This window comes from Urocampus carinirostris, chromosome 11 (genome assembly GCF_059441175.1).
Source record: "Urocampus carinirostris isolate Australia breed hairy pipefish chromosome 11, RoL_Ucar_1.0, whole genome shotgun sequence".
Taxonomy (NCBI): domain Eukaryota; kingdom Metazoa; phylum Chordata; class Actinopteri; order Syngnathiformes; family Syngnathidae; genus Urocampus; species Urocampus carinirostris.
In genome coordinates, this window is record NC_142359.1 from 30888964 (window position 1) to 30915781 (window position 26818).

Consider the following 26818-nt stretch of genomic DNA (forward strand, 5'->3'; position numbering starts at 1 on the left):
AAAGTATCTGTCTATATGCATGTGCGTTCATTATGGGCGGAGCTCTGATCATAAAAGGAATGAGAATCAAGAGACAAACTGGCTGGGAGAAAGTGGAGGACAACCCCTGATGGGCCCATACAGCTAAATTAAAATTGAAAGGTAGGGAAAAGTACCGACAAGCAACTTCTGCTCAGCAGGCAACTGCTCAATTTGGGAATGCATCGGGCTACCGAATGGAAAGGATAAGTGTTTTTAAATGCCGCTAGGGAAAGAGAGATTTTTTTTCTGTCTTGACTGAGGGGTATTACATTACATTCGATGCTGCTAAGTATTGCAGATGATTGCAATGTGTTGCAAAATTATCTAAAAATACTGAACTTCCTCGGGCAAAAGCTGTTAACAGCTTGATGGAAGTTAAAGTTGGGAGACATTGTGCTTTTCGGGGAGCTCTTTTTGGCTCATCAGTCCTTCTAAGAAGTCAGTTAGCTTTTTTTTCTTTGTGCACGTCTTTTTTTTTTTTTTTAACAACCACTCTTTGTGGTTGCATGCCAGTTAATTTTTGAGAAAATTTTAAACATTTAAGAGTGTATAATGGTCATGAGAACATAGTGCCAATTTATATCAGTGATAGATATTAATTTTTTACCATGTTAATTTTTTTTTTAAAAAGAAGTCACTCCTCCCAACCCCATGGGTATGCCGTATCATTATTTTACAAATCACTGTATAAACATATTTAAACATTACAATACAATAAATATTGTTGAGACCCCACAAAACGATTATAACAATATCATTATATTGTTTAAGAACGCAGAATGGGAATAACACTGTTTTTAAACATAACAGCAATGACAGATAGGCAACATGTACTCCTGTTAACTTAGTATAACGGCCTATGCATAAATACTCACTTGTAAGATTGCAAAGAGGAGGAGAGAGGGACAGAGCGAGCAGCCTTTCCAGCAGCTTCCCTGTTATCTCGCACATTTTTGTGCCTTATTGTTTTATTGTCTGCTTCTATCTTCGGTGTTTTTCGTCCCGTTTCACAACTACACTTTGGATTACTTTCTATCCTATAGACATGGGTTTTAACGCACAAAAATGCGTTTATTCGAGGAATCAACTCCTTGCCCTGAAGAATTCTCGTGCCGGCGTGATGAGGGCGTCTATCGTGGATGGAGAGCCGGAGCTAGCTAAGCGGCTAGCAGCGTTATAAGTCTTCAGTACCGTCCGTAATCATGGTAAATGTGAACTCTATGCCAAATAAGACCGACGAACTGGCTGTGCTGGTAAAAAACATCAAAGCACACAGGGAGTGCAGTTGCTGTGTTTTACGGAAACGTGGCTCACGTTTAGCATCCCGGACGCTAACGTGTAGCCACCCGGAGCTACCTGGACCGGAGCTACCCGGAGCTAACCGGCTTCAGCGCTGTTAGACAGAGACACGAAAGCCTGCGGGAAGCGGAGAGGAGGTGGACTCGCTAACACGAGGTGGTGTATCCCTGGGCACAAAGATTTCTATCTGCCGCAGGAACGTCGAACTTTGGACTAACGTGTTACGGCATCCACTCCACTAAACTACAACAAGCACCCCTCGGGCATCATGTTAAACTGTTAATAAACAACAAGGGAGACTGCTGGAAGTGTGAATTTCCCTACGGAGATGAATAAAGTATCTATCTATTCATCTATCTAGAGAGAAAGAGGGGGGAGAGAGACTTATGAATGACCTATATTTCATGTTGACAATATCTGTGTATTATTTGTTATTGTAACATCCATTGCAGCCTGATCATCCTGGAAGGGGGATTACCTCATGTGCGGTCCCTTCTCAAGGTACCTTCATTTACCTTATGTTGAGGTTTGGAGGGTTTCCTTGCCCTCATGTAGGATTCAGATCAGAGAATAGTGTAATAACAGTCTGTAGTTTACAATAATCTGTGGTCTGTGCAGCCCTTAGAGACTCCTTGTTATAAAGGGCTATACAAAAAAAGCATTACTTGACTCGACTTTAGGGAAGTTTAACAAAAATATAGGCCAAACAGTCGCATGTCAAATTAAGATAAGGGATTCGTGAACTGTGAAATACGCTCAACACCAAAGAGGGTAATAACTTCACAAATACATATTCCTTTTCAATATTTGTGCCACATTTAATATTGTGACATAACGATTATATCACAACATTACCATTATTGAGTGAAAAAAGACAAGCCGGCAAAGAGGACACAAAATAAAGATTTACCTGCGTATACGAGGTGGTTTAGGAGGAGGCGTGTCCCATCGCTCATCATCTGACTGGTGACCTGCTTTGTCGGGACTGCTTTCATCCTGCGTGCAAATATATTACATTATTTGTTAATTCCAAAAACAAACACTGAAATATTGTGCACACTATCTAGAAAGAAATAGAAGCATTACACAAAAAGGAAATGAAAATTAAGGTAAACCACCTGAACAAGTGCTCTAGTGGAGAGCATACTGGATTACAGCATGTAGTATGCTGGGAGAACGGCATCAGATAGGTGAACCATAAACAGTCATCAACACAGTCCAGAAAATCATCAGTTGTTCTCTGCCCATTTTTGACAACATTATTAAGAACCCCTTTTAGCCCAGCCACCACTCAGAGACAATTTATTTTCCAGAGCTATCAGCAACCTTAAAAAGCACACAATACTGTGGAAAAAAATTGTGCCTGTATAGAAAAATTCTATTCATATTTTGTTTCTTTATTTTTATTTTGCAAAATGTTGCTGCAACATGTTGCACTATTTTTTTGCATTACTTTCCTAATTCCCTTACACATAGACCAGTCTAAAACAGAAATATCACCCATCTATTCTGATATTTTCTAGTTTCTTACTTTTTCTTTTAAAACTATTTTATTACATGTTTTACCTGGGGTGCCATGCTCCATCTCATGAGCATTGTACACTACCTTGTCATCAATGGCAATAAGAAAATTATATTCTAGTCATTAGTTTGAGGTCATGTCAGACTCACGGTACCTGAACCTTTGAAAAGGATGTGAGCCATGGAGATATAATTTACTTCGAAATAACCGTGCAACGAGTGTACTAATACACGGTCACCTGTGTGAGTGTTTAGGCACTCAACGATGGCCAAGCAAAAAAGACCTGCTCAGATATACACAAGCTCTACACCGTCTTTTAACCTGTTCGTAACACAATTTCCATATATTACTTTAAATGTAACATGACAAAATATGACAACCAAATGCAGTTGCTCATGACAGATGAAGAGCTCGTCTCGAGTCTGACTGCATTATGGAAGGGAAGTGTGCCAATATTTCAGTTATGATCTCAGTTGCCTGAGCAGGAAGGAGGTGGGTGTTTGGGTTACTTTCAATTTTGCAAATTAGGGAGCAAACCCTACTGTTTATTATTATCATTATAGCACCTGAAATAAAATATAAAACATTTTTTTACATGTTTGGGATGATGGAATGTCGAAGTTTTCAAACATGTTCTAAACTTTCCTCCTCAGTTGGGAATAACAGGAACATTGTGCTTGTTAGCAGTCGTGTGGGCAAAAAGAAGACAGCGAGGAGTAAATAACGACAACAGAGGAAAGAGTTCTTTTAAATTCAAGTCCTCTGAGGCTCCACTTTCACACTCTTTTAGGTCACAACACTTTGGATCTTTTTCTGGAGGCCAACTCTGACATTTTGTTTCCCATGTGACTAATTACCCGTCTATTCCCCGATCTTCTATTGTGTTACTCAGCAACATTCAGTTTTTCTAACACTGGACGCTCTTGCCAGTGTGTGTGTGCGTGTGTATGAGTGTGAGTGTGAGTGTGTGTCATACCATGACATCATGTATTTGCACGTTTGTGGAGATCTCCAGTAGCTGCAGCTGCTTCTGGAAGAGCTGTGCAATTGCTCTGTGTACTAACTCATACTGCTCCTGGGGAAAAGGGGAAAAAAATAAAGAAGACAGATGACAAGAAAGACAGGAGGGGGAGGAATGGGTGAATGAGGCCCAGGAGGAGGATGACAGTGTCATAAAAAGCCAAATGGAACGTGTTAACGAAATAACGGAAAAGGGAAAAGGAGAGACAATGAATAAATATAGAAATACAAACATATTGGCACTGGAAAACATTCATTTTGAAGGCACTCAGACATACAAGCTAAAAAGAACTGGCAGATCTACACTAACCTCATTACTTCCCCCAGTGAGACAGGAAGTGTATTATATGCCCCTCCAAGCCCCTTTAAATTTTATTACAGGCTTCCAGGAAGCTGCCTTAGTATACTTAAACCATAATATTTTGATTCCGGGAAAAAAGTACGAACAAAAACAGAGAGTGAATATTAAATCCAACACTTGGATCCAGAATTTTTAGATGACATTTAAAAATATAACACAAACCTTCGTCTGAACTGCTGAGTGTCGCTGCGTACGCATTTCTTTGATCAGGCGGAAAACGTTGAAATCTTCTGGAATTTTCTAAGAGAGTAGACAATTCAAAAGGGGTTCAATTTTAGTTTAAGTACAACTGGAAGTATTAAGAGGAGTAAAGAGTGGTGGTCAATATACACTAGGTCATATATGTCAAAGTCAAGGCCCGCGGGGCACTTTGGCCCCCTCCTTAACCTTTATTTTATCGTAGTTTTTAGTGAATAATAGAAAACTGCAATTAATTGTTTACTTTTAGATGATTTAAGCCCACTTTTGCTAAAATATAAAATATAAGCTGCTGATGGTGGCTAAAAATACCGGCTTCTTTCATTTAACGTTTATGTAATGGGGATTTTCACATTACGGAAATCTGTCTTTTGTACCTGTTAAAAATTAAAAGAATACTGACAGAGCCACAAGAAAATCGGAATATATTTGTTAGCTTTCGTATGTTCTTTTAGGTTCGGTAGAATGTATGCACCGCGTAAAACATTTTTTTAACATTCGATCATTCTGGCTCTCTGTTTGGAGATTACATTTTATCTGGCACTTCCATCTGTGTGACTTTAACACCCTTGTACTAGGTGATGATACAGCCCCAAAAATGCAATTTCGAGAAGTTGTTTTTGCAAATATTTGTTAACATTATTATCAAACAGTATATGCAAGAAAAACGAATATTTTAATGCCCCCGGCACACCACTGGTAGGGACGTATCTTACCCCAGCTTTGAGGAGGTTCCAAGTGTAGTCGATGGCACAGATTGCTCCTGTCCTTCCACAGCCAGCACTATAAGGTCAAAATCATACAAGTTGGAGTTTCACAATCTTTCTGAACTAACGAGATCAAATCTCTATGCACAAGTTTAAAATGGCTGAAAAGACAGAAGATAGGGGCTCTACAGAAGCTGATGTGACATCACCACATCGTAAACTGGATCTCATGCTGTCACACAGCCGTCTACTTTTTGGCACTGATGGCAAACATCAAACGTGCTTGCACGCATGAATCAAGCCACAGCTTTTATTCATGCTGCGCGAAACCGGGAAGTATCCTCAGGCTTCACATTATGGCTTATTGAGCACATATGGAAGCGGGACATGTCATCAGCATCACAGTGTGTGCTTCATTCTTTTGCTATGAGAACACATTTATTGGGGGAAGTTGTACGGTGTTAAAAAAATTACGCTGAGACGTCAAAATCATCCTGCTACTGTAAGGGTTTCCTCTACCCACCTGCAATGCACACAGATGGGGACGTCGTCGTTCTCTTGATATTCTCTCATGAGTCCAATCATGTCCAAGATGGAATCAAACGACGAAGGGACATCATGATCTGGCCAGTTGATGTAATGAAACTGCGTTATCCTCCGGGTTTCCTGCAGGATATCACACAACTCAGAATTGCTATAAAGACGTTTTAGGACTGATATGTGTGAGCCGACCTACGTTTTCGTACTCGACCACCAGAGAACGGATGGAGTAGTCCGTCCTAGCCTGCTCTGATTCCTGGAAAACAGAGAACAGCGTCATTAAAACAAAGTGAAAAGTGCTCCGCCCTACCCTCGCTCATTGCACAGCTGCAATGTTCCAGATGTATCTTACTTACACAGGAGATTCTGAAAGGCCCGAAATTCACAGGCTCCCCGAACAGTGGGAAATACCGCTCACATTTTTTCTGGAGAAAAGAGCAAAATTAAGGGATTAAGATTTTGATCAGCTTTTTGAACAGAATAGACAGAATTCATTTGCTGAAAAACAAAGCTTACCCTTCCCATTTCAAACTCTCGACAGGCCATCACAATGACCTGAAGAGAGAACAATGAAGACAACAAATATGGATTGATGATGCAGTTTTTACATCTGCAAGCTTTCTCTTGTGTTAGTTGAGCTTGACTGCCACACACACCCAGCATGGGACCCATCTGGTCCACCCCATCTGCCTCCTAATTTCTTGCAGCAATATTAAATATTTATTTATTGCTTTGATAATTGCATCTCTTTTTAAATTATTGACAACATATGTCTTCTATATCGGTGGATACTTAACCTAAATGAGCCAGACTCTTTGTTATAATCGAGAGCTTAAGTGTGTTTATATTTTTTTAATGAAGCTTTATAATGTTGCCTGCCCCTTAGCGTACTTACAGCAACATTGTACTCCCAAATCATCCTCCAGAAGTCTATCACAGTGTTGGGTAGAGGGCCCTGAGTTGCTATGTATGCCTCCGGGCCATCCATGCCCTGGAAAAGCAAGATGAAAATAATTTATTCAAAGAAAGCATAACGTAAACGTTTCTGTATTCTTTATTATCTCCACACCTTGACGAAATTGGCATTGATGTAATCGGTATCTTGATTACTTGTTTTTAACGTCAGCTTCACCCGAGTGTGATCAACTAGAAAGAAAAAGGGAAAAAATTATGTATTGAAATAGTATGGATAATAGACCTACAGTAGTGGTACTTATACAGTGGTGCTTCGAGGGTTCCAATAATTTAACACATTTTAACAAGGCAAAAGACTCCTTCATCTGGGCAGGACTGCCAAGAACATTTGTTAGATTCATATTTTCACTTGAATAAAAACCAGATCTGCCTATGACTCTTTGTTAGACGAAGAAATACATTGATTATTAAGTTTTCCTCTTTAAAATACAAATGATAAACGGTCCTTGAATTACTTTGCAATCAGTGTGCTTTACACAAATTCTGACAACTTGTCCTGGAGAGAGCTTCAACAGAAAACTGCAATCCCTTACATTTTTGCTCTTTGTTCTTGGTGGACTCAGTATGTTGACTTAGTAGAATGCAAGTTTAAATAAAGTCTGCGATCCATGATCTCCAATCACATTTTGCTGCAAGCTGGGCCTGGCAGAGTATATTTTGTTTAGGCTGTTTTTGCCGTGCTGTTCACCCAAAAATTAACTGCACTTGGGCCACTTCAATCCATTATTCTCGATTGCATATTGCTTTGTGTGCGTTTTTTTGTGCTATTTTTTTCCCTTTTTTTATTATTGTATGTGTTTGTCTTGCTGTCGGTCACCCCTCTTGAGGGATATGACCAAGGTAGATAGATAGATAGCATATTGTTTCGAGCAGGGGCCAGCAGAGCACACTTTTGTCTAGGCTGACTTGCTCATATTTTGCCGTTATTCATGCTTAAATAAACAGCACCTGTGTGGCCGCATTGCATTGAGCGAAGGAGAGATTACAGTAATGGCATTTCTATTCATGGTCGGTTGCAATAAGACTTTGTCACAAGCATTTCCACAGAACTTGAATCATTTAACATCACAGTATGAAAGCTGTAAAATGAAAATTACATTGATAAATTTGTTGTGCTACTAGACAAGCCTGTTAAAACCTAAACCGATTATTTTCTGGGTTTTCAGGAATGTTCTCACAAGCTTAGCCACACCACAGATCTTAACACATGTTAACACTGCCAACGACAGTATGTTGGTGAAGTGGTTCAAATCACCAAATAGAACAAATGTTTCTGGTTCAAAGGGAAATGGCGGCTTGGGTATAGGTAAGACTCACATGGCAGTATATCTTTGTATCGGTTCTTTTTGACGTTTTCCTCTCGCTCGCCAATGTTTGTAGGGTAAATCTTCTCAGTGCGATATTTTGTGGATAGGCGCCTGAGATGCTGCAATTGGGAAAAACAACACAGTACATGATACATATTGTTTTTCTCTGAAATCAAGGCTTTAAGGTGACATTAAAGAAGAAATTTTGAGAGAAGCACAACAAAGCTCATCCTCTTTTACACCCCCCTCTTTTGAGCATCTGACAAACTCATCAACAGTGTATTATTTAGTTTGTAGGAGTGAAACTTAAAAAAGAAGCTCTACGCACACTGTATGTAGGCTTATGCAGTTACTGAGCACCATGATTCATTTGGATAATGCTGGATTTCCTCCAACATTTACTTCCTTTTCACACCAGTCTTGTAACTGGCGGTAAACTGCAGGACAAACAACTCCGAAGATAGAAGTCGTGTTATATTTTAGTTATCTAAATACAGTTTATTCTTTGGCTCTTGCCACGCCCAGGCAGAAAACCGGTCACACAGTAGCAAATACAAAGTTCACATTAACAACTGAGATGGATACCGTCCAGAGAGCCTGCTCCTAATTACTCATACTTCCTGTTACATAAAGCGCACATGTGTACTCAAAGAAATAATGGAGGACGCCTGGAGGGCAGCAAAGTAAAAATAAAGTGGATGGAGACTGTGCCTGATAGACCTTGTCTTGAGCCAGCCAGCTAACAAACAGGAGAAGGTGGACAAGGGCAATAAAGATAAACAAAGAGACAAGGACATAGAGAGAAAAGATGCTCTTGGTAACAAAGCTAGTGGCTTTCTGCATTCATTCACACGTGTCTGTGGCACACTTTGCAGAATGCTAAGACTAAAAAAAGAAGTAATGAGGGCCTCCTAAATAACAACATGCGCAAGATGAGATGACGTGGTTCCTTCCTAGCATCCAATCGCAGAGCAGCAAACCACAATAACTGAACCTTTCCTGTGCATGCACCACACACACACAAGCAGGGCGTTTCCCGGCTCCACAGACAAACCCCCCCCCCACCCACCCCACATCAGGGTGAGTCACCAGCGTTTACAGACACATTACTCAGGTCGAAAATAACTAACGGATGCCAGGGATGTTACCGGGCAGAGGGCAGCGGACGTAATGTGATGAAAAAGAAAAGCCAGTAATAACTTTCATGGGCACTACTCAAAGCGTAATGTTTGTGAAGATTACTGAATTAAAACAAAACTTATGAAGGCGGTGGGGCGGAGCAAAATGCTAGGCCAAGTAAAGAAATAAAAAAGCCTTAGAGATGCTGCAGAATGCAGAGCTAACCTACTTTCCTTTTCCTGGCTGAATAAGCATCGTCGTACTTGCCTGGCACGCTGAATAATTCACACACACACACACACACACACACACACACACACACACACTTAGGCGCTTTCTCTTTCTTCAGTTGAGCCATGAGCACTGATTGGCAGGGCATGTGTAAAGACCAGGGTGAGGGGAAAAGGGTTTTGTGTTTGTGAGGTCAGGAAGTAAGGGTGACGAGATGCTAAGGAGCAAGACCGCGATGGTCACCATTCAGAATGATATGCACACAGTAAAACAGGTCAGCTTACAATCTTTGATGAAGAGAATGAGTGCAGGCAAAAGGATCTGTGGCAAAGCCCAGTCTTGACCCTGTCTTCGTTAAAAGTTAGGCCCTCACATCCCAGGAACGCTAATATAGGTCAGTAGAGCACTGCTTCAGTCAAACAAGAGGAGGAACTATTGCATCGACGCTGTGTACCCGGCATTAATTAGCCTCCGGAGTTTTCTTTCCTTTCTCGTTCTGTCACTTTCAATTCTAAGGTTCTCCAAGAGATCCTGTGGGGCTCCTGTTTTGCAAACATGTACAAGAGTTGAAAGAATATTGTGATGTCAATTAAATTGACACGGTATCTAGAAAAAGTCTTGTGTCCAAAACGTTACATACACCACACTACGGTCGCACAAAAGGAAAAAGAGACATTGTCGAATGAACTAGAATGCTTTGCCAAATTCATTTCTCAGTGCCAGGACAGACTACAGTATATACTATCAGTACTAAGTTCAAAGTTACGTTTTCCAAAATTTAAAATTGAGAATTTTGCCATCGACAGCTAAAAATACCGTGACGTCCTAAAAATTGAAAATTTAAGTTAACTTTGTGAAATTGTGTTTCACCAGTAAAATGGTTACCGTGAGTTGTAGCATTTGATTGTAATTTTGCATTTCCAATCTTTATTTTCTGGTCTAGAAGGCACATAAACGAATCACTGGCAATTCTGGGTTTTCAGGTGACTTATGATGCGGAAATTACAAAAGAGAGATTCAAAAAGGGCCATAACAATCATTTAGAAAACCATATTGAGAAAATAGGAATAAAAACTTCAAAACAGTGCATTCTATTTTGTGTCATCTACATGTAACCGCGTTGTACGTGTCCCACCAAAGATCCACATTCACGCTGGACTGGATGATGAGGTTTTTATTATTACAGTTCTGCAAATGGATGAGTCACAACATTAGCTTTTTCTGCTGGGTTTGATCTCTTTGATCTCTTTGTAGTACTCTGGTTAAACTGACAACAAAGCATATCAAAGAGCTGTCTTTTCACTTTACAGAAAATACATTTTAGAATATCACAATACATTTATAAATCTTTGCATTTTAACAAGATACTTTTAACAAGAGATCGTATAGTGGATTTTTAACGTTTACAATGAATTCAACATGTTTTTCTTTACTCTGAATTTTAACCAACATCATCCTTTTTTAATGTATATGAAAAAATAGGAATAAAAACAATAATGAGTATAAAAATGGGTACAATTTACCTGCAAATGGATGAGTCACAACATTAGCTTTTTCTGCTGGGTTTGATCTCTTTGATCTCTACAAGGGGAATTAATATTTAGTAAAACAGAAACAAAACGAAAATAAATCAAAACAGCTTGACAATATCAATCACATTACTATGCATGGTGAGAGATTTGTCAGCTGGGGTTATAATGTTTAAAATTAACTTATTTTGTGGAGCACCAAAAGATATGTCTTACCTTTGTAGTACTCTGGTTAAACTGACAAAACCCCGCCTCCTGGTCACATGTTAGAAGCCAAAACCAAACCCCACCCCATACCAGCAGATGGCACTGTTGGACTCAGCATTGCAGGACATTTACCAAAAACTATACACATATTTCAGCAGGAATTTCAATAAAACAAAAGTTATTATTACAACCGTTACATACAACCCCCTGAAATTCTGCTAAATATGGGAGTGCTACACTAACCAGAAAAAAAAAATCACATGCCAAAAAGGCAAATACTGATGAAATAGAGGACACGAAAACTGGTACAGTATTACAAGGAACAAACTGAAGTGCATGTCAGTTCTAAAACTCTCCCAAAAAGGAGTGTGAAAAGAAAGGAGGCGATCAAACTCCTAACTAAGCACAGACTCAAAGATGCCAGTTACATCTCTGAAATATCAAACATTGTTCCTGTAGTTGTAAGTGCTCACATAGGCACAATTCTTGTTTCTTACTCAAGCTTTGTTACTCAAACTGAAAGTGCATCTCTGATGAACTTAAACTAGCAGATATTGCGGACAGAGAATTGTCACCTACCAAATGGTCATTCATCTGACAAATAAGACGACTAGGAGGCCTGATGGACTGGCGGACCCTAAGACCATAACGGTTAGGTTGAGCACAAATAACCTGAGCTTGAGGGTCTGGGACAGTCAAGTCTAAAGAGTCAGTATCAGGGGAGTCTGTGTCCGGATGGTCAGTGTACAATGGGGTCTCGTCTGGGAGGACAGTGTGTGGTGGGCCCATACCAAAAGGGATCATGTTTTCAGAGCACTGTGATGGGCTCCCTGTTAGCCTAAGATGCGATTTTAAGGTTCTCCTACTATTATACAAAATCATACATGGACTTTCCCCCTCATATCTTTCAGATCTGATCTCCCCCTATGTCCCGGCCCGAAGCCTTCGTTCCGAGAGCGCCGGTCTCCTGGTGATCCCAAGAGCCAAGAAGTGTTCCGCTGGTTCGAGAGCGTTCTCCATCCGGGCACCGGTGTTGTGGAATGCTCTTCCCCCTGAGATCCGATCTGCAACCTCGGTGGAAATGTTTAAATCTAGGCTTAAAACTCACTTCTACTCTATAGCATACGAGTAACCTAATCTTCTTATATGTAATAACTTGTGAAGCCCTTAGAGACTAATTGTGATTAAGGGCTATACAAATAAAAATTACTTGACTTGACTTGATATTAATTTTCTGAGCCAATAAGAATCAAGAGTTAAGTGATCAACTCTTCAATTTAGAGGGAGGAAAATACTCCTTAATAGCTCAGGCTTTGACTACCAGGCAGTCTAATTAGAATCGCAGATCTCTCATTCATACATTGTTTGCTAGTATTGTTCACGCTACCGCAGGAAGCAGATGTGGCTCAACCACGAATAATCCTTTTTTTTAATCACCCAGGATGGGAACTATTTGAGCGTCCCTGTGTGGTGGGCGTACGTGCATAACTTTAGTCATTCAGATATTCACAGCCTACGTCAACACGCTGACCTTGTGTTAATAAGCTGTGTCCCGTTTTGTCGCGCTCTCGCCGCTTTTGTCGTCAGGCCACAATATTCTTCTTCCTTGTATGGTAAATTTTACACTTTGAAAGGTATATTACCCATTCACAGTACTGATGAGACCACAATGACTTTTGTTCAAACAATCTAAGCCTTAAGTATCCATTTCTGGTTGACTTTTTCAAACAAGACATTAACATATTTCCTGAGTGTGTGGTCAAGGTCACTAAACTTCTGTACCTTTTTATTATGTAAAGTTGACACAAGCTAACCCGCTAAGCGGAAACACACCTTGGCTTCACATTTGAGAACAAAACCATCTGTGGGGAAAAAAGGCCTGTTTTTTGGGTTAACCCAGTGGTTCTCAAATAGTGGGGAAGGCCCCCCTTGGGGGACCGAAGCTCCGTCAAAGGGCGCGTTTGACATCGGGGAACTTTTTTTTTTTTTTACTTTCCAAAGAACCAGGTGCAATTGCACCTCCACTACACGAGGGAGCAGTGGCACTCGTATTGGCAGTGTTTTGTTACTTTTAACCTCCATGCCTTGCATAAAGCTCAGATTATAAGCATTGAGTATGAAGTTATTACCTAAAAGAACCAAAAGTGTCAACATCTTTCATCAATGGCAAAAAGCAAGAATGAATGTCTTATGGGCCATAGCAAGGCTTTTTCAAATTCATGGCTGCTAGTGCTGTAAGGGACACCTTTGCACAGACTGCATGCATATACAATGCACTCATGAGATTGGGTTGCCCCTTTAGGCCAGTCAGTTATAATACCAACCGCAAACACTGAGATCGTTTTTATTTTTTGGACAATTCTGTCGAGCAACAGCCTTTTGTTGCAGTTTGGTCTGCTTCAAGTCTTCCTTAGACTTTCAATTCACATCATGAGTCACTGATGTTCTTGCAGAAAGCACACTACTATTCTGCTCTGATGACACCAGACTAAAATAGGATGTACATTTTAAAGAGCATGCCACCTAAATATTTCAGATGCTCCCAGTCTTTGGCCTAGCATGTAACCTATGACTTGCTGAACTATCAGAGTACTGTAATTATGTGTTTGACCTATTAAACATGTGCTAGTACTATATGGAAGTAACATTAGGTAATCAAACTGGGTTAAAAAGTTGAGGTTTGGGTTAATGAACCTGCTAGCTGTGACTGCCAGTGACTAAGAAATCAAAAGATGGTTTTTTTTTAAAAACTGGTGCAACCTGCTAAAGCACTCTGCTTAACAGGGAAAGCAGCCTAAGTTTTGTTTTTGACAGGCTGCTGTCTGATGAATAATAAAAAGGGAAACCGTGCAAAGTGTTGCCAGATGAGAGAAAAGTCAGCCAGAGGCTGCAGATTAATGAATATTGAAAACTCTAACTAAAGTATTTTCTCATACAATGGTATGAGTACTCCAAAGACTCTGTATTTGAACTAATTGTTATTTGACACAGAAGTTCAAGTAATCTTTGCACAGGTATTCGAACAAAAAATCAGAACTCGTGGCTGAATGAGATGAGCGGCCATCTTCATTTCAAGCGAGATTGTCAGTCCCAAGATATGTGTTGAGTATTGGGAGTTATTGAGTTTTATTGCCTTTTTCGCTGATAAAAAAGGTTCTAAGAAGGTTAGTGATATGGGGAAGGAAAACAGTGAGAAAAACAATCGATTTTAAGGAGGAAAGTATTGCGAAACAGGAGCGTGGTGTATGGGTCCCTGCCATTGCAATGCAGCTCAAATAACATGGTAAAAACTTTACAGTAAAAACTTTCAAATTGTTTTGTATTTTTACCTTCATTATGTTTAATCATATTTAGATCACTGTTATTTAGGGACTTGTTTTATTATTATTTTGGGTATTTATAGTTGTTTAGCATAGCTGATAAACATTGAAAATTGTATTTCAGAATGGATAGAGTAATTTCAGATTGAAAATCTTTTTTTCCTAGGAGAATTTCAAAACGCTTTTAAACCTTTGCATGTGACGTCACGCTGCCCTCTGCCAAAACGAGAGCCATGATGGAAATGTGAATTTCCCTTCGGGGATGAACAAAGTATCTATCTATCTATCTATCTATCATGATGGACAGCAAGAGCACTTGAACACACGGTAGTTGAATAGGCAGTTATGTTTAAAAACAAATACCAATCACCACGACAGAACAATATAACGATCACTTTTTACCATGGTGATAAATTCCTGTGCGGTCGGCAAACTTCTGAGCTGGATTTTGAATTTTATCGCTTTTGATGATGACTGAAGACAGCAATGTTTATCTGCAGTCAAACGAAGGGACTGGCGTTGTGCTAAGGCACAAGACTGCCAGCCCTGAAGTATTCCAGGATTTGCAGACAACATATTTTACAAGGGGGCAGCACGGCGGCGCAGTGGTTAGCGTGTGTGCGGCACAGTTCTAAGGTCTTGGGAACCTCTTGTCTGGGTTCAAATCCAGCTACCGGACTTACTGTGCGGAGTTTGTATGTCTCCCCGTGCTTGCGTGGGTTTTCTCCGGGCACTCCGGTTTCCTCCCACATTCCAAAGACATGCATTTCAGGTGGATTGGCCGGTCCAAATTGTCCCTAAGTGTGAATGAGCGAGCGAGTTGTCTGTCCCTGTGTGCCCTGCGATTGGCTGGCAACCAGTTCAGGGTGTCCTCTGCCCACTGCCCGATGATTGCTGGGATGGGCTCCAGCACCCCCGCGACCATACTGAGGATAAGCGGTGCAGCTAATGAGATATTTTACAAGGTGCGGTCGATGTATTTCCAGGCAATTTTATGTTAAATAGGTACGAGTCCCGTCAAAGACATTCAATATAATAAGTCAGCTAGTGCTAACTAGCTACGTCAGTGTCATTGTCATTTTTTATTACGTTAATGAGCTTCTTGTATAGTGATTAACCAGGGATTCAAACAGTAATCTTTTAAGAATCACATGTATTGAAAACTTTTATCTGCTCTACAATAAAGCTTATTACGCTGAAATGAACTGCCAAATTATCAACAAATTAAATGAGAAATGAATGTCTGGAAGATAAAACATCAACATAAAACCCCAAAGTAAATATTAAGAAAAAAAAAAGTTAAAAGTTAATTTTATACTAAGTATAAATGCACCCAAATGCCCCGTGCTTTGCCGTTTTATTACATTTCCCAAAATTATGATACAAAGTCACTTTAATAACGTTTGCACAAGGGGGGCATTTCATGCCCAGGTGCATTTGTTGGCAAAATGAAGCACAGTAACGCGTACCAGCTACAAAGAAGTGGTAAGCATCCAGACTTTTATAAGCTTTTGGATCAGCACCATTGTATGGGGATACTCCGTTTACGATATAATGGTAATTATCGTGTGAGGTGAAGTTAGGCCAACTGGACAATTAGTTTAGATATGTGGACCATGTCAAATTTAAATGCCTTCCTGGAAGTTCACAATTCACAGAAGAACCTGGGTAAATAAGAGGAGATGATGCCTTATTTAACAAAAGAAGTGCCCTTGTTTGTTGAAAAGAATCATTTTTATACACTCCTTAACACTTCAAACACTGTGTCCACAATTAGCAGACTGAAATATGTAACAGGATAATTTCTGGTTGCTAAGTATTATATTTTATTGCTTGTTAAGTATGTTACCGTAGTGCAGATGTTAGCACATTAGCCTAACACGCGAAAAGTCCTGGTTTGATACCGGGTGGAAACATCTTGGACTGAAGAGGGATGGGCACCACCAGGCTGTACTTGCCCAAGACACGCCACAGGAAATGGTGCTTTACGACCCCAGTGGTTGAGGGATCCAACCGTAGTAGTATAATACTAAACTGCAGAAGTTTTATTATTTGGTAGCTTTGGTTTAGATACACATCTTAATATTTTAGGTATTTTGAAATGTGTAGAAATACAGTTACTTCGTGAGATTTTGTTTTCATTATTCAAACAATAGGGTGTTCAAACTTCAAATCCTGAACTGAAAGGGATTATGATCAAGAACCACGGTATAACTGTACAGGACCAGGCTGGCGTATGCTGTCAAATAGCAGAAATGGGCGGGAGCAGAAGCCGGCCGTGCAGATCCTTTATCTCATCAACACCAGATCCATAACCCGTGAAAAGGATAATCTGGAACTACAACTCGTGGGTAAAGGCTACCTTTGGAACGGTTGTATTATAATCATCACGGAGACCTGTCTCAATCCGAGGATACCTGATGCTAGCGGTCAGCTAGCCAGCCACTCTCTAAATCGCTTTCTTACACTTAAAGGAAAAGCCCTCCAATTTTTGGTCTGTGTTTTTTTTTATTGTGGATCAGTAATTAGTATTTTGATACAGTCGCATACTCTTGAGGCATCTCAAGGTACGTTTATCTCTAGGGAATTTTCATGAGGAGGTTCCAGCGCCCTTTCAAGGCAAAAAACAAGTACCATTTCCCTCACATTTTCTATTTTGAAAAATCTGGGATAACCTTTAACACATTGCGCAGAATGACATCATATCCTCTTTGGACAGAAGCTTTAGGGTTCTAGCCGTGTCTATTCCTACATGTCCATGGTAAAAATTATGACGTCACGTCAAATTAAATGGACTCTTATTTCAAACAATGTGAGGTGAGCCTGCGGCTGCAAGACAAGGCTTGTGGTGCAACCCTTAGGTCAACTTCACCTGCAACTCAGCAGCATGCATTCATCTCTATTACACACAAAGCGTGTGTTGATGTTTTGCATCATTTTCCAGAAATGTTACCAAGTATGTCCAAAAGGCGATGAAATAGTCATTCAAAAGACAAGACGTAGTGTTATGAAATAGGCCCGAGAAAGAATGTTGCAAGCTGCAGCAAGCAAACAGCTCTTATGAAGGTCTGAAATGGGCGTGTGTGTGTGTGCGTACGCCTCTATCCCAATCAATAGGTCAGACACGGCCAAAACTCTACAGTGCACACAAACATATAATTAATCAAGCGTTGAGGTTTGATGGTGTGCATTTTTTCTCAATGTTGATTCAAAATAAATTGTCAGCAATATGCAATAGAATTTTTTCTATCATGTCGTGCCATTATTTACTACATATTGTAAATGTGATCATTGCTCATTGTGATACATAGGCTGTGCAAATTGTACCACATCATTAAGAAAAATCACAGCTCTTTTCTGCTCGGGATAAACGCAAAGAATATGGCATAAAAATGCCGTGTAAAAAGACTAATTACAGACTAAAATGTGCATTAAGTTTGGACGAAGAGGCTACATTTGAAAAAGATGATTTATGTTTTTAAGCTTAGCAGAGTTATCTCTTTTGTATAAAAACAAAATGTAGCACTGAACAATGGTATATTTTTATTTGCTTACCGTCAGGAATGTTCCATTTCAAAATGAATTTAAAACGTATTAATGAAAATAATTTTATAAAAACTTCCATTGCTAAAAAATATTGGCCAATTGGCAGTAATCCTTAAGTAATAACATTCCCCTTTAATGGTTTCGCTGCTTAACAAATTTGTGTTGAGTGTTCTGCATTTTGAAAGGCTAAACCAATGGTTCCCAAACTTTTGCAGGCTGGCGCCCCCTTGGCTCCCCAGTGATTGGTCGGCGCTTTTAAAACTCCAGTAACAAATGTGGTTGGCCAAAGCTCCATCACTCACTACAAAACCTTGAAAAAAAATGTAGTACTTTGCGGTTTCAAATCCGCACTACGTTCTGCCGCCCCCCTACCGCCTTTATCTTCCTCACCGCCCCCCCAGATCTTTCCACTGCCCCCAGGGGGCGGTACCGCCCACTTTGGGAACCACTGGGCTAAACGGTTGATAAAGGAGTAGGTATTGGTAAAAAAAAAAAGAATTCAATAAATGTTTACTGGGAGTACAGTGCTGGAGCCCATGCCAGCAATCATCGGGCAGTGGGCGAGAACACCCCAAACTGGTTGCCAGCAAATCGCAGCTCACACAGGGACAGACAACTCGTTCGCTCATTCACACCTAGGGACAATTTTGACCGGCCAATCCACCTGAAGTGCATGTCTTTGGAATGTGGGAGGAAACCGGAGTGCCCGGAGGAAACCCACGCAAGCACGGGGAGAACATACAAACCCCGCACAGGAAGTCCGGTAGCTGGATTGCCCGATGATTGCTGGGATGGGCTCCAGCTAGACCTAAGATTTATGGCCCGAGCCCGAACCCGAGGCAATTTCGGGCCGGGTCGGGCCTGAAATGTCAGTCATACGGTCGGGTCGGGTCGGGTTCGGTCCTGCTTTTTTTTTTTTTTTTTTTTTTTTAAATTAATTAATAATTATAAATATATGTTCATTAAAAATATATACTTAAACTATGTATGGATACTAGACCAAGGAATACTTGTTATAAAATAAATAATTTGGATTGGATTGCGGAAAATCATAGCGTACAGTGACGTTGGTGACTTTTCCATCCGCATTAACAAACGCATTTTGTAAAATACGATCGCGCTTTATTGTTTAAATAAACGCGTTATATAGACTAGAATCTCCCAATTATTATAATTAGCTCGCTTTATTTTGTTTTAAAGCGTATTATATAGAATACGATCGCTTTTGTCGGAAGCGTACATTGACGTTGGTGACATTTTCATCCGCGTTAAAAAACGCAATTTGTAGAATACGATCGCGCTTTATTGTTTAAATAAACGCGTTATATAGACTAGGATCTCCCAATTGTTATAATTAGCTCGCTTTATTGTTTTAATAAGCGTTTTATATAGAATACGATCGCTTTTGTCGGAAGCGTACATTGACGTTGGTGACATTTTCCATCCGCATTAACAAACGCAATTTGCAGAATAAAATCACGCTTTATTGTTTAAATAAACGCGTTATATAGACTAGGATCTCCCAATTATTATAATTAGCTCGCTTTATTGTTTTAATAAGCGTTTTATATAGAATACGATCAGGGGGGGAGGGAATTTGCATAGGAGTCGGAAAAGGGCACAACACGTCAACACCCCCTCAATGAAAATGCTGCGCTAAAATCTTAAGGACGTACTACTACTGCTGCTGCAGATTATGGCCCAATGATCAAGTCGTCAAAATGACGGACGCCCTTAAATGTTTTCGCTACCTCAAAAAAAAAAAACGTCTACGACAGATTGTCGCTTAATGTAACATCTGCAGTGCAGACACAGAAATATAAAAGATGTAAATGTTTATACAGTTTTATTTAACTTAGGCCTAGATGTTGTAACAAAAGGCAGAGTTTAATTTGTTATCATGAATCACCCCTCCTTATAAATAAAATATGTAATTTCGGGCCCCTTTCGGGCCGGGCCAGCAAATCCAGTTAATTAGTCGGGCTCGGTCCGGGTCGGGTTTAATACCCCTCGGGCCTGCGTCGGGCTCGGGTGCTTTTTTTTGGCCCGATCTTACCTCTAGCTCCAGCACCCCCGCGATTCTACTGAGGATAAGCGGTGCAGCTAATGAGATGAGATTGTTTGTCGTTAAACCAATGCTTGGGAGTAAAAAAGTTCTTTTTTCTTTTGTGTCAATGTACGATAAAAAAGGTTACCTCATTAAGGATTTGCCTCTCATGGGTTCTCTTTAGAACGATAAAGGAGGGTTCACACTACTATAATCCTTACTTAACTACATTTTTACTTTTATTTTTGCATTAAAGTCAAAAATAATTATCAAAATTATATACCGTCAGTTAGTTATACTGACTCTAAAGATTGTTTCAGTAATTTTACTAAAAAAAATAAAGAAAATAATATAAATCTAAATAATAGCTTAATAATAAATACATAACATAAAAAACTCAAATTGGACTACATGTAAAAAAGATTGCAGTTAAATAATCACATTATGATGGCACACATTTCTTCCAAACCCCTTTGCATTTGGTAAATGTACATTGTGTTAAATTTAGCGCCTCCTAGTGGTAAAATGTTTTATTTGAGAAATTATCAGGAAAACTTACTATCATATAAACCCTGCTCCTTTTTTTTTTTAAATAATCCAAGGTCGAGAAAATGTAATTAATCTAAATAACATGAGGGCAGCACAGCGTCGCAGTGGTTAGCGCGTGTGCGGCACAGTTCTGAGGTCATGAGATCGAACCCCCTGTGTGGCGTTTGCATGTTCTCCCCATGCTTGTGTGGGTTTCCTCTGGGCGCTCCGGTTTCCTCCCACATTCCAAAAACATGCATGTTAAGTTGTTGGGCCGGTCCAAATTGTCCCTTGGTGTGAATGAAGCGAGCGAGTTGTCCGTCTCTGTGTGCCCTGCGACTGGCTGGCAACCAGTTCAGGATGTCCCCTAACCGAAGATAGCTGGGATGGGCTCCAGCACCCCGCGACCCTAACTGAGGATAAGCGGTGCAGATAATGGATGGATGGATGGATAAATAACATGAGAATCACCAAAAGGTGACACTATTGTTCACATGTTGCTGCTACAGGTACCCCCAAACCCAAAAACCCGCGAAAGGCTGGGCAACATTTTTTTTTAATTAAAAACTGTGCGGTTTGGTCACTTTGTATCCCGATAATTTTATTTTTTCTAGTGTTTTTTTCCTCTGATTTTTGGCTGCATAAAACAATACAGCAAGATCTAATGGTCAAATAATACAATATCCTTCCTACCCATGCATATACGCTGAAGAATATTCCACGTGCCGGAGGACTCAGGAAATTAAGTCTCAAGTTAAACCATCTGGATTGTTTGTTGTAGAACAGTGATGTCATTGAAGTAACAAAACAATTTCAAAATGGTGAATCCCATTAACACAACAGGTATGGCGAGCTCCGAAACAAATAGCGTTCGTAGTGAGCAAAGTTTCTCTAAACCCAATTTATGGCTGATTATGATTAAAAAGATGTCCCTGATGGATATGTATAGTCAAAAAAAAAAAAAACAGTTAAAGTTCAAGAGAATAAGATATAAAGCCGTATCAATTCGAACCAGTGGTTGAGACGAGTGAACAGGACGAGAGTAGACTTGACATTCGAGACGAAAAGGAGAGGAATGATTGTTTCCTGAACACAGATTGGTAGGTTGTGTTTAAGAGCCTTCTTCTGAGATAGCATTTGATATAATTGCCAGTTTTTATCCCTTTTTCAAGGAGGTAAATTTGCAATTTTTCGTTGTGAAGCACTGTTCGCCTTTCATTCAGAAACACACTGTTGTGAACGGGTCATACTAAAACCTGACGGAGTGAATATATTTACTGTTGTAAAATTTAGACTTTGCTCTGCAAAAGTCACTTAAACCTTGTCTTGATGTATTGTTCATTTCCTATTGACTAGATTATTCAGTTCTTCGTGTATTCAAGGTTCACCTTTGCACAAACCTTAGTTTTTTTTTGTAAAATGCGCTGAACACAATGACCCCTTTGAAGGGTTTTTCCACACGTATGTTATTTACAAATTCTGTCAGATTTCTCGCAACATTTTTGTCTTTTGGCTAGTGAAATAGACTAAAACCGTAATCCGTAACATAACTGCATCCACAAAAACTACCAACATGACGTTTATATCACTCTTAACCTCCGTCAAATTAATGTAAAGCAATACGGCGACTGGTTTACAAGCGTGCTGGTGTTACCGTATTTTCCGCACTATAAGGCGCACCTAAAAGTCTTAATTTTTTTCAAAAGCTGACCATGCGCCTTATAATACAGTGCGTCTTATTTATGGATCAACATTAAATCACAAGGTCTCGCAACTTACGCAACAGCCGCCGACTCGATTTTCCTCTAAACGTGGAGTAGTCCGCGGTGTATGTTGGGATTTATATACCGGCGTTTCATTGGCTAACCAATGTGTCAATCATCATTTGAATCGATCACTATTGGCTGAAGTTATTCGGAGCCTCGGATTGGCTAGAGCGCCAAAACAAACCCTGCAATTGGCCGAAAAAGATGTATCAATCATCCGTTGAATCGATCGCTATTGGCTGAAGTTATTCAGAGCCTCGGATTGGCTAAAGGGCCAAAACAAACCCTGCAATTGGCCGAAAAAGATGTGTCAATCATCCGTCAAATCGATCGCTATTGGCTGAAGTTATTCGGAGCCTCGGATTGGCTAGATGGCCAAAACAAACCCTGCAATTGGCCGAGTTTAGCAATGGCGTACACCATAAATAAACATGTTTTATTAGTCTGTATTTGCAAATAATTTACTCTCCTCGATTTACTACACTCACGGTTGTAAGAAGACCATGATTGCGTATCATTATTGAACGTGAGAACTTAGGTGAGCTATGCGGCTTTATATTTTCCCGGTATCTTGTTTTAGAACGATCTTGATGTTGCTGTGATGAGTTGAGTGAATTAAACTCAATTCCAAGTGTTTATTGTCATATGCACAGTAAAGTTGCAAGCGAAAAAGAAAATAGAAACTAAGAAATGTTTGGCATTTCTTGAATCCCAAGACTTTAACCGAATGATATTTGAAATGATGCATTTGAGTGACATCGTACGGACACCGCATCCGCACGTGTCTACGACACGTATTTGCTTCTTTGCAAGCTTTGGGAATGTTAAGGGGGTAATAAGTTGGACTGAACTATCTGACTGTTTTGTCGACGTTCCCATTGTAGCGCCTTATAATCCGGTGCGCCTTATCTATGGAAGATATAGGACCAAAAACTATTTTTTGGGGGTGCGCCCTATAACCCGGTGCGCCCTATAGTGCGGAAAATACGGTACTTTAATTACATCACAGCTCAGAGTGTCAAAGACTAGACAGGCGGTCTTCAAAGTGCACTACAGTAATCCCTCACTGTATCGCGGTTTACTTTTCGAAGTTTCAATACTTTGCGGATTTCAAATTGAATTGTCTTTGTCATTGATATCAACGTGTCATGCGTTGTGTTCAGACAGCTATATGTTCAGACACTATCAAGGGACATATGGTGTGTGTGCTGGGTGGGCCTGTCTGTGCAACTGTGATAGGCCCGTGAATGCTGTCAAATAGGGATGGGCGAGCGCACAAGTTAATGTGTCCAACCCCACCAATAAAAATTGTGTAGCACTGCTTCAGCTGAGCTGGTATTTTAGTGGATCGTTACAATAGAAAAAAGAAATCATCGGTTAAGTCGGACTCTGAGGAAACTCAGAAGAGTGCAAAGAAATAGTGATTACCTGCCAGTGCTCCGTGGACTGTTTTTAGGTCCGGTAAGTGAGTCAGGCGGTATCGTTAAGCAATAACGCTGCTGTAGGTCCGGCCTACTGCTACAACTACGTGACAAACTCTTTGTGATTAAGGGCTATACAAATAAACATGACTTGACATGCCACCCATTCCCAGCCTTTATCTCATCAACGCCAGATCGATTACCTATTTAAATTATGATCTAGAACTACAACTTGAGGATAAATGCTACAGTTGGAACTGTTGTATTTTAATAATCACGGAGACCTGGCCCAACCCGATGTTAGCGGTCGGATAGCCAGCAACTTTGGAAATCACTTTCTTACACTTAAAAGAAAAGCCCTCCAGTTCCATGGTACTTTTATTTTACAACAATGAAGACCATTCAATCAACTCTAATTCGGTGGTCTGTTTTTTTTAATAGTAGATCTAAAATTGTTATTTTGGTACAGTCGCATAATCTGGAGGTATCTCGAGGTATGTTTTTCTTTTGGGAATTTGCACGAGGAGGTTCCTGTGCCCCATTAACCGCGATAACCGAGGTAATACTGTGTTTCTGAAAAATAATTAGAATATACCAATAAAATATAAAAGTTTTGGTTAAATGGCGAGACATTGAATCTCTAATGCCTCCAATAAGCAAATTGGCGCCTTGAAATGATGAAATGATCTGCATTTCTATAGCGCTTTTCAAGTCAATGACTTCCCAAAGCGCTTTACAATGTGCTTCACATTTCCCAATAGCGGCCGTGATCTGTGCAGCCATGTAAGGCGCTAACCTGCTTATTGGGGGTAATTGGGGGTTCAATGTCTTACCCAAGGACACTTAGACATGTAACACGGACAAGCCGGGATTCGAACTGGGATCCCTTAATCCTAAAACGATCGCTCTACCTCCTGAGCTACTGCCGCCTTGCATGGCTGCACGGCCGCTATTGGTGAGTGTGAATGGGTAAGTGTGAAGCACATTGTAAAGCGCTTTGGGAAGTCTTCATTGACTTGAAAAGCGCTATATAAAAGCAGACCATTTACCATTTAATGCAAAAAAGGTGTGATATTTTAAAAATCTGGGATCACCTTTAACACGTTTCACGGAATGGCGTCACATCCTCTTTGGACGGAAGCGTCAGGGTTCTAGTCGTGTACATTCCGACGTGTCGATGGTAATAACTAAGACATCACGTCAAATTCAATTGACTCTGCTATTTTAAACAACGCGCGGCGAGCCTGTGGCTGTGAGACGAAGCTAGGCCGACGTTTGAAGCTTGGAAATGGGAGGGTGGAAAAGAGGAGAGAGGCGAGGCCGCCCCCTGCCTCCTACGGGACAGGGTTGACCAGAACACGGGAAGGTATTGCGACAATAGCGCGGAGGGAGAGGCACAACGAAGCGCAAGCAAACTAGCTAGCCACGGTCACTCCTTGTTTTCACCCACCATAAAGTCGCTTCCGAAGTTGTCCTCTCCCCTGTCGTCATCCCCCTCCGTCATGTCTTTCACGTCCTGGATAAACTTTCTTAGGATGCCGCCTTGGTCCATCATGCTTGTGACCAGCTTTCTATTCAAGGTATCCACAGTCTCAAAAATAGGGAAAACTACCTAATGTAGCAAGGGAGGCGGGAAAACAAACAAACAAAAAAAAACACGATAGGAAATATGAGGGGGTAGTAAAGAAAATAAATATGCTTCACGGGTCCTCCATTGTATTCATCTTTGGTTCCTCTTCGTCTTCTTTTATATTTTGAATGTATCGCCTCATGTTGCCTTCTTTCTTCTGGGCTGTTTTCGCAACGCTTGACAGCAGTCGGAAGAGAATGAAGCAGCGGCGCAACGAACAACTTTACGACCGCAGCAATACGAAAGCTAAGCCAACTTGCTTGTGTGAAGAATACAAATAAAACTAATCCGACTTGGGGGGGGGAGAGAGAAGATCCCGGTTCGGAATAAGGTTCTACCCCTCCCTGTGTCGCTCCATTTCCACATTCGTTGCTCGTGCTCCTTCTTTGCTACTGGGGAACATCCGGACAAGGCGAGCCGACGACAGAAAGCATACGCCCCTTCTAAGTGAATCCTGTTCGTTGATTGGCGGTTTGAAATACAAGCTGGCATCTTATTGGCGAAAAACAGTGTCTTTCAAACAAAAAGGGATTCCTATTGGATGGAATTTCAGTCGGTTGCCGATACGCGTTTTCTTACGTCATCAATTTAAAAATCTAATAAAGTACAGTCCTGGGGATAGACGCGACCAGGCTGTACTTGCCCAAGACACACAACAGGAATGGTGCCCCTACGATCTTAGTGATTATGGGATCCAAAAAACCAACTAACAGTACACTTAGAATAAAATAGAATTGTCGTTATTGTCATTGATTACATCCACTCATCCATTATCTGCACCGCTTATCCTCAGTAGGGTCGTGGGGGTGCTGCAGCCCATCCCAGATAACTTCGCACAGTGGGCGGGGGACATCCCGAACTGGTTGCCAGCCAGAGCACACAGGAACAGACAATTCACTCGCTCATTCACACCTTGGGACAATTTGTATTGGACAACTAACCTGACATGCATGTTTTTGGAATGTGGGAGGAAATCGCAGTGTCCATAGGAAACCCACACAAACACGGGGAGAACATGCAAACTCCGCACAGGAATTTTCTATCCCATGACCTCATAACTGTGCCGCACTAACCACTCATCCGCCATGCTGCCTTATTGATCACAACATTTTGTAAATTGTTTATAACGATATTAGATGTAGCCCTCCAGGATAAACATTCAAAAAAAGATTTAAATTAAAAAAGATAAAAAGAATATTTGGATAGGCAATATTTACAAGGTAGTGCTTCAGCTGAAATGGTAACATTCATAGTAATGAATTATAAAATACTGTAAACATAGTAAATGCTTTCTGGTACAATTAAAACTATATATATAATAGAATAGAATAGAATAGAATAGAATAGAATAGAATAGAATAGAATAGAATAGTGGTCATTGTCGTTGACAAAAAAACATAGTGTAGCCCACATTGTTTACAACGTGCCTAGACGTGGCCCTCCGGGATAAACATCTAATAAAAGACCTAAAGAAAAGTAATATTAGGATAGGTAATACTTACAAGATAGTTGAACGGTAACATT

The 26818-nt window shown here is 40.4% G+C and overlaps 1 protein-coding gene across 2 annotated transcripts in view; it reads right to left on the minus strand.

Annotated features, from left to right (window-relative positions):
• Positions 1–25692, minus strand: part of ptpn12 (protein tyrosine phosphatase non-receptor type 12) — a 39724-nt gene extending 14032 nt beyond the window's left edge. For both annotated transcript variants that reach the window (XM_088346722.1, XM_088346723.1), the window contains exons 1-12: positions 25115–25692; positions 7961–8069; positions 6738–6814; positions 6564–6659; positions 6185–6223; positions 6025–6093; positions 5865–5924; positions 5652–5794; positions 5138–5204; positions 4386–4463; positions 3819–3917; positions 2231–2316 (exon numbers count right to left, since the gene is read on the minus strand). In XM_088346722.1, coding sequence (XP_088202848.1) covers positions 2231–2316; positions 3819–3917; positions 4386–4463; positions 5138–5204; positions 5652–5794; positions 5865–5924; positions 6025–6093; positions 6185–6223; positions 6564–6659; positions 6738–6814; positions 7961–8069; positions 25115–25219 — 1028 coding nt within the window. In that variant the 5' untranslated portion in view covers positions 25220–25692. The remainder of the gene's footprint in view (positions 1–2230; positions 2317–3818; positions 3918–4385; positions 4464–5137; positions 5205–5651; positions 5795–5864; positions 5925–6024; positions 6094–6184; positions 6224–6563; positions 6660–6737; positions 6815–7960; positions 8070–25114) is intronic.
• Between the last annotated feature and the right edge of the window lie 1126 nt (positions 25693–26818).